Source organism: Phalangium opilio, unplaced genomic scaffold (assembly GCF_054372755.1).
Source record: "Phalangium opilio isolate 3A_F unplaced genomic scaffold, DU_Popi_V2 ptg000209l_1, whole genome shotgun sequence".
In the NCBI taxonomy this organism is placed as follows: Eukaryota; Metazoa; Arthropoda; class Arachnida; order Opiliones; family Phalangiidae; genus Phalangium; species Phalangium opilio.
In genome coordinates, this window is record NW_028324217.1 from 18,705,279 (window position 1) to 18,719,688 (window position 14,410).

Consider the following 14,410-nt stretch of genomic DNA (forward strand, 5'->3'; position numbering starts at 1 on the left):
CAACCCTCGCTTAAAGAGGTATTGTTCTGCATGTGATGTGAGAACTTGGCTCCCTATATAGGTGATGAAGTTCTCTCAAGATGGAACCCTGCTATGAATATAGCATTGATTGCTAATAATACTGCGGAATGGCGGATAATCAAAATGTAATTAAACAGGAAAACCATGCTCGATATTTGAGTTATGCCTCATGAGTGGTCAAAATGTAGCTACTATAGTGTTTTTTACGTCATCGGTTTTGCTCTTAAGTCTAGGAAAAGTACTAGAATTTCTACTACTATGCTACCAAATAATAAAGGTTTTACACGACACTCTTAAAAGGTGTGAAGCGACACTCTGAAAGGTGCTATGCCGCACCCTTTAAGGAGTTGCACAACACTAATATGAGAGTAAAAATTCACTTTCAGTGCGATATAACAGTTAAAATGGTGTTCAACTGCACCTCTGTTGTACAATTTTATACTTATCTTTGCCACCAATTGCTCAAATAAGTGTTATTAAACCCTTTCAGGGGTGTAAATGAACACCTGTAATGGTGTCAAATTTGGACCCATATAAACTACTTTTAAAGGTGTTAAAGCACACCCCATTTTCTTAGAGTGTAAGTGTGATTAAATCCCTTCAGGGGTGTAAATGTACACCTGTAACGGTGTCAAATTTGGACCCATATAAAGTACATATAAAGGTGTTAAATCACACTCCAATTTCTTAGAGTGTAAGAACGCTCGCACTGTTGGCAATTGAATGGTTTATCCTCCAAGTGTGTAGCCTCGTGCCAATTTAGTCCCGATCTCTTTTTGAAAGATTTATCACACTTTTCGCATTTAAACGGTCGCTCCGAAGAATGAAGAACCTTATGAGTTTTTAGATCCCCCAATCTTTTAAAGGTTTTATCGCATTCAGAACATTTGTGGAGTTTCAAGTCAAGGTCATATTTGGACATGTGCGTGAGTTGATGTCCTGTCAAAGCAGATTTCCATTTGAAGGTCATCTGACACAATTGACATTTAAATGGACGTTCGGACGAGTGTTTGACTTTATGCGATGCCAAGTCCCTTTTGCCTATGAAGGTCATCTGACACACCTCACATTTAAATCGACGTTCGGACGAGTGTCTGAGTTTATGTTGTGCCAAGCCTTTTTTGTCTTTGAAGGCCATCTGACACACTTCACATTTAAATGGGCGTTCGAACGAGTGTCTGAGTTGATGAACTGTCAAATTATTTTTCGATTTGAAGGTCATCTGACACACTTGACATTTAAATGGGCGTTCGGACGAGTGTTTGGCTTTATGCGATGTCAACTGAAAATTTTGTTTGAATGCCATATGACACACTTCACATTTAAATGGACGTTCGGGCAAGTGTATGAGTTTATGATGTGCCAAGTCACTTTTGCCTTTGAAGGCCTTATGACACACTTCACATTTAAATGGGCGTTCGGACGAGTGCGTGAGTTGATGAACTGTCAAATTTTTTTCCATTTGAAGGTCATCTGACACACTTCACATTTAAATGGACGTTCGGGCAAGTGTATGAGTTTCTGATGTGCCAAGTCACTTTTGTCTTTGAAAGCCTTATGACACACTTCACATTTAAATGGGCGTTCGGACGAGTGCGTGAGTTGATGTACTGTCAAATTTTTCTTCCCTTTGAAGGCCTTCTGACACAGTTCACATTGAAACGGACGATCAGATGAGTGTTTAACCTTATGCTTTGTTAAAAGTTTATTAATATGAAACGACAAGCCACAGACATCACATTTAAAAGGCTTTTTAGCATTGTGTGTTTGACTTCCATTCATTAATGGGGATAACATTCTTTGTTCCTGATTCTCCGTAACTTCTTCCATATTGTCAGTGTTTTCCGCTGGGGGATGAACTGGAACTGCTTCTGTACAAGTGGTAAGATCGTCATCATCGTTCTTAATGATGATTGGCCATTTCACTAAAACGTTTGAAGGCGTTTCCGAATTTTCCACCTCATCCGAGTCCGTTTTCTCAGTTTTTACGAATTTAATTGGACGAAACATTCCAATAAATGATCGTAACTACTTTATGTTCCTATATTTTTATGAAGCTGGTATCCAAGAAATTAGTCTCTCCTCGGTAACAGCTTACAACGTCACGGTTTCAATAGGCTTGAAGAACAGCTATACTGATATATTTCATTGTTGCTCTTGAGACTGAATTCATTCATGTAAGAAGTAGTTTCCTTTTAAAACACTATAGCACCTTTTTGTCTGTCTTAATGAAAAAAGATTTTACTTACTGAACTTGTGAAATCGCACTAACTTTGATTTCATTCACGTTCACTCAATGATGAAGTCAACTATGATATGAATGTTATTTGAAAACGAACCGCTGGCGAAGACTAAATGGCTGTTTGATTAAAGTTAATTTGTACTTTAATAAATTGTCTTAACTTTATTAGTTACGTGCCCATATGACTCAAAGTCTCATGCTAAAATTACCATTTACCAACAAAGGGCGCCAATACGGATTCCATTATTATACCGAAAATCATAGCAGACAACTTCGTTACTCACACACAGCTGAGCTTTTGTCTGCACGCGATATAGAAGCAGGGTTGGAAATAAGGTGAATTTTCTTAGTGGTCCTCGTACGCGCCCAGGGCCCGTGGCCCGAGGATTGAGAGGTAAAGTGACAAGCAGCGCCTCTAGCGAATAGAATTGAAAACTCTTGGCGGGAAATACGCGATCGTAGATCAGGCTGGGAAATAGCACACTTCCTCTGGTCCAAAACCAGTTTATTAATTGCTTGGACTAGTTTTTTAATTCAAGAAGTGGGGGTTACTGGTCCTCGGGACCAGTTTATTAATTGCAAATCTATTGGAGAGCAAAAGCTGGGACCAGTCCGGAGACCAGTTAATTATTTCAGACACTAGGGGGGTCACTGGTCCAAAGGACTAGTTTAAAAAATATCCTTATTTCCCAGCCTGTGGTAGATTGGCAATTTAAAGATGGGGAGCGCTACAATTGTAAAATACGTCGGATTTTTAGCATTAGAAGGTTTACAAAATTATTTTAGGGAGTCTACTCTTTGAATAGTCTAAAATCTAATAAAACATGAACATATTTTTAACGTAAAGAGATACTTGTAAACCAAACGAAATACCGTAGTCACTGGAGAGTGTACAAGGCAAACTTCTGTAACTAAGCAAGTTTATGACTCTGTAAGTGTTCGAATTAAATATGTTTATATTGTAAGTTAATTAAATTAACTAGCAAGTGCTTCAAGACAGACACATTTTTGAGGTTAACTGTACTGTACCTGTACATTTAATTTGGGAATTTGGGTGTTGGGATTAGATAAGATGGTCTAAAAAGTTACTTTTTCTCTTTAAGCGCGTTAATCCATTCATTTATTTTCACGCAATGAATTCTAGAATTTCGAAAACGGGTAAAATTTCACCCTTTCTGGGAAATTTCAGTTATAATTCCTACAACTAACTACACAACAAGCCTATGGCTTCATTTAAAGACTCGGTCATTTTCCCGCCAATTTGTTCTTCTAAAATCCGCCAGATAGCGATCGCGGCGCCTCACTCGGCGCGTTTGGACATGGGTCCAGTGACACCCCTGTTTGACTGGAAAATTTATAAGACATTTGACTGGAGTGTGCAATAAAAGTTTACCATCTTCATATTCAAATTATCAACAGCTGAGAAAAATTTATTGGTCAAAATGTCCAGTGCCACCCTTAGTTTTTACCTCTCCGAGTGACGTATGTCACGGAGAGGTTCTAATTTCGACGTGTCTGTCTGTGTGTGTGTGTCTGTCTGTTGTTACACCCCACGTGACCGCGTTCGCAGTTTGCAAATCGGAGCAAACGTGTTCACAATTTCCGGACCGCATTTTCCGGAAATTTCGAAAATTGTATTCCACTCCATTGCCTGTCTAACACCACCAGCCTGAGCCTCTGCTCTTTGCCCATCCCACATGGGCACCAGTCTGTACACACTGGCTTTTAATCACCACCATCTTCTGGTCATTGTCCATCCCACATGGACACCAGTCTGTACACACTGGCTTCTAATCACCACCATCTTCTGGTCATTGTCCATCCCACATGGACACCAGTCTGTACACCTGGCGTCTAACACCACCATCTTCTGGTCATTGCCCATCCCACATGGACACCAGTCTGTACACCTGGCTTCTAACACCACCATCTTCTGGTCTTTGTTTTTGACCATCCCACATGGACACCAGTCTGTACACACTGACTTCTAATCACCACCATCTTCTGGTCATTGTCCATCCCACATGGTCACCAGTCTGTACACACTGGCTTCTAATCACCACCATCTTCTGGTCATTGTCCATCCCACATGGACACCAGTCTGTACACCTGGCTTCTAACACCACTATCTTCTGGTCTTTATTTTTGACCATCCCACATGGACACCAGTCTGTACGCCTGGCTTCTAACACCACTATCTTCTGGTCTTTGTTTTTGACCATCCCACATGGACACCAGTCTGTACACACTGGCTTCTAACACCACCATCTTCTGGTCATTGTCCATCCCACATGGACACCAGTCTGTACACCTGGCTTCTAACACCACCATCTTCTGGTCTTTGATTTTGTCCATCCCACATGGACACCAGTCTGTACACCATCATCATCCTTAAGGTTAAGACATACGCGGCGATCGGCCAGGGTTTCGAGAAACGTCCGGCCTCCCTAAGGAGGGGCTTCCACCAAAGGTTCACGCAATTGCGCTGTTCTTATCCATAGCTGCTATTCGAAACCCTTATACAGTATACTACCTATTTGAGTAAGGCGAAAAAACAGCCGTGTCCTTCAATTCAAACGTCAATATTAGTCAAGTTTCTCAAGAATGTTTCGTATATTATTGTAAATATAATTTGAAAAGGATTTTGATACAAACGCAGGTTTGTTGAGTTTAAATTAACTTTTAAAAAAATTTATTATTCTAATTTTTATAATTTTAATTAGAGGTTGTGCTATAATGTAATAAAAGTAGTAAAAATGTGTTTTTGTCAATTTGCCATATAGGGAAGATGAAATAATTTGCTAATTAGCGCGGCGCTGCTTTTTATTTTTGATAAAACGTGAAATATTGTTTTAAAAGGTTTGGCAGCTGTGTTAGACGTTTTAAAGATAAAAACACCCTTAAAAAACTTTTAATGTATTTTTTAAAGATGAGATTTGAGAAACAAACAACAGCATTTATGTCATTTCACTATTTGTACACGAAATATAATCAACTTCTCATAGTTTTTCTTGAAACCTACTCTTTTTCAGATTAGGTGCCATCAGCTAGTTGGAGATATTGGGGGAAATCAACGGAGCCTTCTTTGTATCTTATTGTACACGCAGTTTCACCCTCGGTAATGTCTGGGGAATAGCACGCTTCCTATGGTCCAAAACCAGTTTATTAATTGCTTGGACTAGTTTTTTTTTAATTCAAGAAGTGGGGGTTACTGGTCCTCGGGAACAGTTTATTAATTGCAAATCTATAGGAGAACAAAGGCTGGGACCAGTTTTTTATTTCAGACACTAGGGGGTCACTGGTCCAAAAGACTAGTTTAAAAAGATCCTTATTTCCCAGACTGATTCGGTATACAGATTTTTTCCGTCGGCAGTCCAGCGATGTTCAGTCGAAGTAAGCTTGGTCTGATCATCGATATGAACCCTCCCATAGCATTTGCAATGCAAGCCTATAAATTTTCGTTTACATTCTGTCGCGCGTATTATTCGCCCATGTTTGTAAGACAGAGGGTTGGGTAGTATGGGTTTGTGAGACAGAAGGCTTGGTAGTATGGGTTTTGTAAGACAGAGGGTTGGGCAATGGGTTGGATTGTATGGTTTTGTGAGACACGAGGTTCTTTGATACGGAAATTTTTTACGTCACTTGTTTTTTTATTCGGCTTGGAAATAGTACAATAAGTACAAAAAAATTGTCAAACTGTTAATACAATAATTGAAAGAAATTATCAAACAGTTAATTCAATAATTGTGACCGATTATCAAACAGTTCAATTCTAGCTATTTCAGAAATAGAAACAAATATCGGTCAGTTAATACAGTAAGAGATAAATGATAAGTTGCTAACCTAAACAGTAACTACCCCAATTTTACCTTCAATCTCGCAACAGCAGCTAAATTAAAAGTTTTAAGCACTTACATCCAAAGTAAACGTTTGAAATTTATACTAAAATGCTATGGATTAAGTCGCAAAAGTTCAGGTTTACTTGTTCGGTGGGTTGAAATGAATGAAATATTTAAAAATATAGGACTTTTGGAAAAAATATAGGATTTTATAGGACACTTTTATAGGATTTTATAGGTATTATAGGACCTCTGGGGGCTCTGTGGTACCTATGGGTCTCACCGCCGGCTTTTCTTGCTTACTAATTGGTTCGTTTTAAGTGGGGTTGCCAAAGAGAGTTTCGGGAAGTCAACCCCAGTAGCACAAGCCTTCCGCATAACAGTCGGTTAAAGGTCGAATAGTCGGTTTACGGTCCAGTCGGCTGTACCATGCTTATTCCAACACTTTTCCGACTCATGAAGCCGACTACTTCTTTTAGTTGGCAATGCCGACATCTATCTGACAGTTGGAACTGAGATGGTTTATTGTAGGCTTGCCTACCGTCTAGAAAATTCCAACTTATTTTTTTCCAATTGATTACCGACTCTCTCGCGCTAGTCGGTATTGTGACGTTTAAGAAGAGTAAAATTAAAAGCAAAGTTATGCTTCGGCCGTTTAGTAACCGACATTTATCCGGCAGTTGGAACTGTGGTGATTTGAAATAGGCTTGCCTACCGTCCTAAACATGTAACCCATTTTTGCCAATTGATTCGGTATCGTCACGTTTAAAAAGAGTAAAATGAAAAACGAAGTTGTTTGTAGGCCTTCTTTTTCCGTGGGACGGTTTTTTGACTTTTACTATTCCGCATATGCCACCAAATTTTTTTTTGTTATATATTTAACTTATACTATATTTTGACCCACAATAGACCATTCCTGTAAATACTTGTAGAGAAACAAACCTGCAGGGGCGGAGAGGTGTCTTTCGACTCGCTAAGAGGCAACGCCAGATGGAGCCACAGTTCACTAAACGCGGGAGGCTAGGCAACTCGCTCTGCCTCTAGCGGTGCTTCTCAAAACACCTCTAGCCCCTGTTAAGTTCTCTTCAGCCATGTCAATAATGGAATGGTCTATCAGAAGTTGATAATACTATATTTTTGGCAACACTAGAAACATAACGTTACAAAAAACTGCAAAGCAAGAAAACACATCTGATTTTCTAGTTTGAACTTTCCCTCCTGTAATTTCTCGGGTCAGGTGACACGCCTCTGTTCTATTGGCGAAACCAAAGAGGGTAGAAAGAGGGGGAGTAGAAGGCTTGGCTGGAGTGTTCTCGCTTTGAAAGTTTACCTCTAAGCTTGCGGTGTGCGCGCGCATCTTGCTCAGCCCTCTTATTGGTTGAAATACCGTCTACCGGATATTAGGCGGAAAATATAACAAATAAATAAAAAAGAAAAGCGAGAACACCCAAAATGCCTTGCCAAAGCCGCTAGCTTCTACTCCCCCTCTTTCTACCCTCTTTGGCGTAACTAAGGTAACGCCATTCACGTCATCATCGAAGAGGGCGCTGCTAGTGCGAAAGCAAGTCAGCCTTTCTAGTATCTCTGACGCGGCTGGGTCTTTAGAATGTTTAAACGAGATTTTTGTGGTGAAAATGATTAGTTCTAGGCTTGCTAACTTTTAATTTCATCGCTAAGGTTCTTTGTCACACTATATAAACTATAAACGTCTTCGTTTGTCAAGTAAGGTTTGAATTTTGTTATTGAATTATCAATTTATCTACCTCTTAGAGCCAGTTTTATGCATAAGCCTTTGCTTTTTACCTAGCTTCTCAACTGGTAGGAATCATACCCCTATAAAGTGAAACCAAAACTTAAACGTTTATGTATACCTTCAGTTTCTTTGTTTGAATATAAAAGAAGCAAGTGCTTTGGGGCGCTTGGAGTTCAAAAACCTTATATATTAAAGATTTTTGGCAGGGCCGTCGCCAGGGTCAAATTTTCGGACGAATGCATCTTATTATCGATGCGTGTGCCAAGTCTTAACGTAAGATTTTTAGCTGAAAAGTCTGGTTCAATGCATATTAGAAAATAACTTGAAAGTTCCTAATGTGAAGAACACGTTTGATCTAATTAAACATATATCTCTAATACGCGGTTTAAAAATTAAGCACTAGTGCGACTAACCGATTAACACTAAAAGACTAGTCACTCTGTATATAAATAATGGTTCTTTTGCTAAAAAATGTCTATGTTACTGTGAAAAGTACAAAGTTTAAATGAATTAAAAAAAAACTATTAATTTTAAAATTCTGAACTTTTGCACGATAATTTAAAGCCCTTCAATATACTTCTCACTAATATTTCAGAAGACTCGAACCATTGAAAGCGTAAAAGAAACATATTTCCTCCGACTCATGGCTAAATCCTTTAATCTTAGCTAATTTCCGTTTTAATTTTATTTTTTGGTAAAAAGACTATGAAATGTGAACTTTTGAAAATTGGCAAAAAATAAGCTGAAATGTGTATCAGTAACAATAAAAACTCAACTAACATTAAGACAGGTGCGGTTAGGTTTGTAAACCACAATAAATATGCCAAATGACGAAATGTTCACTTCCAAGTGTAATTTAAATACAATATTATTATTTTACGTTCTTCAATTTAATATGTATATTAAAAATGATTTATTTAACATTGGCAGAAGCGAACTAAAAATAAATATATCAACTCGAATTCGCGTAGATCTAGTACAAATAAGATCCCATCTTGCATAAAAGGGCCGTGATACATAGTATGATTTGTTTTTACCTTTTCCAAAATATATGAATAGATAATTGAAACGTTTTCCAAATTATATAACCAGTTTTCACCTTTTCCAAAATATTGGCCCTAATAATTAGTTGCCACGAACGCAACAACCACACCAGGCAGGGGTTCCTGTTCCGGAGTATAGGAAAGACCGTTTTTGTAAGCCTGCCAGATTTCACGAAGCTCTAAACCTCCCGAGAGTTTAGAATCATCCAGTGTTGCCAATGTGTGGGAAATTTTGGTAAGGTTTTAGGCTCTGTGGGAAAAAGGTAATTTTTTCCAAAATCGGTCAAATGTGGGAATTTCCCTGTTTAAGTGTTAGTAGTGCAGACTATGCAGTTAAAACTAGTGCATTTTCGAAAATTTTGCTTGGTTAAATAATTGCAAGTGACATTTTGAAATAAATTCAGTGATTTTATATTGGACACTGGAAAAAGAGTAGCATATTTTGAGAATTTTAAAGCTTTTTAGCGTTTTGGCTCATTTGTACTGTACATATTGTCAAAGCCACGCGGAGTGATATTCCATATAAAACCTAGTAGGAAAACACAGTGCAGATAAATATGACTGTAACTTTTCTTCCATATTTTAGCCTGGGGGCGGGGCTAAAAAGGGGGTGTGAGAAATGTGGGAAATTTTTCAAATGGAAGTGGGAAAATCCACTTTCAAATCTTGGCAACACTGGAACCATCTGCTCTACCGTCTACGAAGAGTGTGCCAATTTGCCAAAGCTTGGCGAAAACGTTTTTTTATGCCATGACAATAATTTTCTAAATTTCTTTTTAATTATATGGGATTTACAGGATGTCATGAACGTAGTCTGGTGGGGTTAGGGTTAGGGGCGTTGGGCCAATGAAACTACTGGTAGGGCCACGAGCAGTTTCCAAGAATTTTGGAAATATTTCAGGTAGGGCCAAACACATTGCAGGTAGGGCCGGGCCCACCTGGCCCTCCCCCTGACGACGGGCCTGATTTTTGGTTGTGAAAATAATACTGAATTCCAAAATAGATCTCAATTTGTTTTAGTTACAGAACGTTTTTGCGGTTTCAAACATTTTAAGAGAAAAAAGTGTGAAATAATACCCTTTAGAATTGTACGTTTTTCTTTTTCCTTAAAAAACTCTGTAAGTGTATATCAGGGTTGCCACAGTACCTGGAAATCCAGGAAAAGTCTGGGAATTTTAAAAATTTTAGCAAATTCTGGGAATTTGATTTTAGTGGGTAAAAGTATTTATTGAAAGAGTAATGAAAGTTTCTCCTTATCCTCTCTTAACACAGAAAACTCCATGAGCAATCCTTAAAAATGTCTAGAATTGCTTTTATAAAGTAAATGCCTTTAAAAAAGCTCTTAAGACTGTTATTTATAGTTAAAATGATTCTTATTCATTTTGGTGCAACAAATACATTGGAAAACTGAACGTAGAGAGTATTTAATTATAAGCACTTAAAACGTGCTGTAACCATTTACCCTACCGCCCTAAAAGGTCAGGGAAAATCTGAGAAAAAGGTCAGGGAAAACCTGGAAAAGTCAGGGAATTTGGTTCTGAAAATTTCCTGGCAACCCTGTATATTTTTCATTAAGATTTTTGTAATTTAAAGGGATAGAATCAATCTTTTGACTACAAACGAAAAGCTTTCATTTTTTTAAATCAGATAGAACCTAAAATTACGTTTTCAAAAATATATATATATTGATAGTTTTAATAACTTAACTATTTTTAATTAATGTTTAAAAGAATTAGTTTTCGGCGCCGCTCCCATCACTGCTCCCTCTACAGTCGTTCGGCAAAAACACGAGCGAACCACCTACATTACCCCGCTAGCCTCCTCTCACACGGAAATATAGTAGATTTACACCTAAAAGTAGTTTTCATACTATTGTGCATTTTGCATTTTCGCCAAATTAGTATTTTTCATGGAAGCTAAGCCTTTGCCAAAATAGCGCAAAAATGAGGTGTTTTGGCCATTACCCGTAACTATTTTGACAAATCTCTATCATCCCAACTCTACAACGTAACCAAGAGTTAAGGAAACAAAGGATAATAAACATGATAAATCAGAATTATGTTTACAAATGTCTTCTCGAATATGCGCCGCTTCCCCAGTGAAGGAGAAAAGCTACTATACAGTGATCTAGAGCTACCTATATACTCCTATTTCCAAACAACCAATGAATCAGTGGACGTTAGCAACGTCACTAGGGTAACAAAACAAGTTGGGTGGTATTCGCGGCTAGTTTGAATTTCAAAATATCTAACGTACTTTTCTTAATTTTAAACGGTTTAATTCGATTTTTTTTTTGGCACACATAATTTTAGGCACATTTTTTAACCTAAAACTGCCCTCATCTTGTACTAGTCGGAAATCCTTGATTCTATCCCTTTAAGAGATAGTAACTGGCCACATCGAAGATATTAGCAATGAATATTAATAAATGCTTTAATTGATGTAAATATTATACTCGCCCTGAAAAAGTTTACTTTTTGTTAAAACCAATTAGCTAGGCAGCTAATATTTCCATTCGACTAGTCGTGTAATATCGAATACATTGTTTAATATTTGGAATTGTTATAATTGATGCTCAACCTGTATGTTATTTGAAATATTCAAAGTACAAAAAAAGTGATTTTCATTGAAAATTTATTTAAGAAATTTCAATACTAGGTATCAGTATCCTTTACTATAAGCGAATGAAGCCTTGAGTTAAGGCTTGATCGTCGCAAAACCGTCGGGCCTCTAGTTAAGGTTTGATCGTCGCAAAAGCGTCGGACCTCTTGCTGACAGGCGGTTAAGTCGACTCTCAAACGTGTTGGATGAGGGTCGAATTTCATTCGTGTCGTAACAGTCGGTGAACCAGTGGGCCGTCGTCCCACCGGGCGGACATTTCGATTCTCAAACCCTTACTCTACCTGCCCTTTACCGACGATTTACCGTTCCTATACTAAAAAGCCGCGAAATCGTCGGATTGAGCGCGGCTTTAGGTAGGCATAATGACGCCGACATATAGTCGGCCAACAATGGCAACAGTCGTTTTATAGTCGCCTCATAACAGTCGGAAAACCGGCGGGCCGTCGTCCCGCCGGACGGACATTTCGACTCTCTAACCCTTTCTCTACCAGCCCTTTACCGACGATTTACCATTCCTATACTAAAAAGCCGCGAAATCGTCGGATTGAGCGCGGCTTTAGGTAGGCATAATGACGCCGACATAAAGTCGGCCAACAGTAGTTTTATAGTCGCCTCAAAACAGTAGGAAAACCGGCGGGCCGTCGTCCCTCCAGGCGGACATTTCGACTTTCAAACCATTACTATCCCGACTTATTAGTGACTTTTTACCAACTCGTCGGTGACACACAAAGCCGACCATGTAGGCCCTACGTCGGCAGTGCTACTAGGGAAGGTTTCTTGTAGTTTGATTAAAATGTTTTTGCAGAACATCAGATAAACACTCATCGGCGTTTTCACCAGTACTCCGTTCATTCTTAATAGTCAATTTACTAATTTGTTTCTCTCGTCTACTAAGTGTTCGCTTTAACATGGTCATGTACGTTTTGGTCTTTATCAATTCACGAAGAATTTCATCGTGGCTTAAAGTTTTAAACGATGATATTCTACGTTTTCCTTTTTTCTTCTGAAATATCACGCAGCGAAAGTAACCACGAAGCTTAACGCAGTTACCACACCTTTTCATTTGAGAAAGAAGGCAGCATGAAACTTGTCGTATTGTATTAGTCGCCCAACACCGTACACCATTAGGAACAGCTTTTCGCTCGAAAATATCTTTATACGAGCATATTTTAATCTTATCCAATTTTTTGGTCAAATCTTCTGGGCAGGTTAATTATGCGGGTAACTCCAGTAACAGGGCGTGTTCTTTTATAGTGTGATTCAATATTCGTAGGGTAAAACTGAAGTCAAGGCCTACAGTTATTAAAGCTAGCACATATCCTAATTCGTAATTAATCTTCGACAGTTTTAAACCTCTAGCGTCATAAGCGACAGACCAGTCCTTTGGGAACTCGTAGAATTTAAACATGCTCTTGATAACAGTTGTATTATGAACTGTCTCTTCATAAACGAATGACTCAATAGGGCTTGAGATGTTCATCATTTGATTAGAGGTGTTAACTTGGTGTGAAGTCTTTTGAGCTCCGTAATAGTTATGATCCAGAACTAATGATGGAGTTAATGAAGATTGAACATCATAAATCTATGAAATATTAGATCAATTTCATTAAATATTCAACAAGAGATATTTATAACGACATACAGGAACTGTTTTTGGTCCATGATGTAGTATATCGCCACAACTGGAATGTTCCATTTGCATCCTCTCATGTTTAACTAAATCCTCCTGTGGTTCGAGAATTAATGATGGAGTTGATGAAGATTGAACATCATAAATATATGAAATCAATGTTATTAAATACTCAACAAGAGAGTTTTATAATGACATACAGGAACTGTTTGTGGTTCATGATGTAGTATATCGCCACAAATGGAACGTTCCATTTGGATCATCTCATGTTTAACTAAATCCTCCTGTGGTTCCAGAATTAATGATGGAGTTGATGAAGATTGAACATCATAAATCTATGAAATCAATGTTTTTAAATACTCAACAAGAGATATTCATAATGACATACAGGAACTGTTTTTGGTTTATAATGTAGTATATTGCCAGAATTGGAACGTTCCATTTCCATCATCTCATGTTTAACTAAATCCTGCTGTGGTTCCAGAATTAATGATGGAGTTGATGAAGATTGAACATCATAAATATATGAAATCAATGTTATTAAATACTCAACAAGAGATATTTATAATGACATACAGGAACTGTTTGTGGTTCATGATGTAGTATATCGCCAGAATTGAAACATTCAATTTGTATCATCTCATGTTTAACTAAATCCTCCTGTGGAGTAATATTTGGTTCCAAAAGAACAGCTGGTTTGTCTTGAGTGTTCTGCCTTAGAATTGACACTGGTTTGATATTTTGTCGGAATATTTTGATTGCAGTTGGCTCAACAGTAGGGTCTTAAATATATTTTAAATCAGATGTTAAAAATATGTTCCACTAAGTATTATGGATAACACTTACGATCTGTCCTTTTAATCCATAGTTGACTTTCAAAAAATTCATCTTTTAAGTGTTTAGAACACAGATACGTATTTGCTGTTACGTCGTCCACCGTAAATCCTTTCTTAAGCTTTGACAGCCAGTTTACCCATTGAATGCAATACTTCTGTTTAGTTTTATATTTGGGAAAGGGTACAAACCAAACTCCTAGCATATGAAGCTTATTGGAATAGCGACTATCACTGTTGCACTTAGGGAATATGCAATGTTTCACACCCATTTTAATTATAAAGTATTAACTTATGCTAATACAGTCATCACTGATTGGAATGCCCTACCAGAATCAATCGTGACATTCACTAATAAAGCTAAATTTCGCACAGAATTATCCCTCCACTTTGGAATGTCGAAGTCACAATCCTAATCTTAATAAGT

General features: G+C 37.9%; 1 protein-coding gene across 1 annotated transcript; it reads right to left on the minus strand.

The window, feature by feature from the left end:
* Positions 1-12,719: 12,719 nt before the first annotated feature.
* Positions 12,720-14,410, minus strand: LOC149621039 (uncharacterized). Its single transcript, XM_089854683.1, has 4 exons — positions 13,539-14,410; positions 13,351-13,485; positions 13,163-13,246; positions 12,720-13,102 (listed from the first exon to the last, which is right to left on the minus strand). The coding sequence occupies exons 1-4, from the start codon at positions 13,599-13,601 to the stop codon at positions 12,734-12,736; spliced, it is 651 nt and encodes a 216-aa protein (XP_089710809.1). The 5' UTR covers positions 13,602-14,410; the 3' UTR covers positions 12,720-12,733.

What these genes read in the sequence shown, in the direction of transcription:
- LOC149621039 (XM_089854683.1), bottom strand. Translation starts at nt 13,601, where the DNA reads ATGATGGAAATGGAACGTTCCAATTCTGGCAATATACTACATTATAAA. An exon ending in ATAAACCAAAAACAGTTCCT is followed by an intron (nt 13,486 to 13,538) that starts GTATGTCATTAT and finishes TTGATTTCATAG; the next exon opens with ATTTATGATGTTCAATCTTC. An exon ending in ATGGACCAAAAACAGTTCCT is followed by an intron (nt 13,103 to 13,162) that starts GTATGTCGTTAT and finishes AATATTTCATAG; the next exon opens with ATTTATGATGTTCAATCTTC.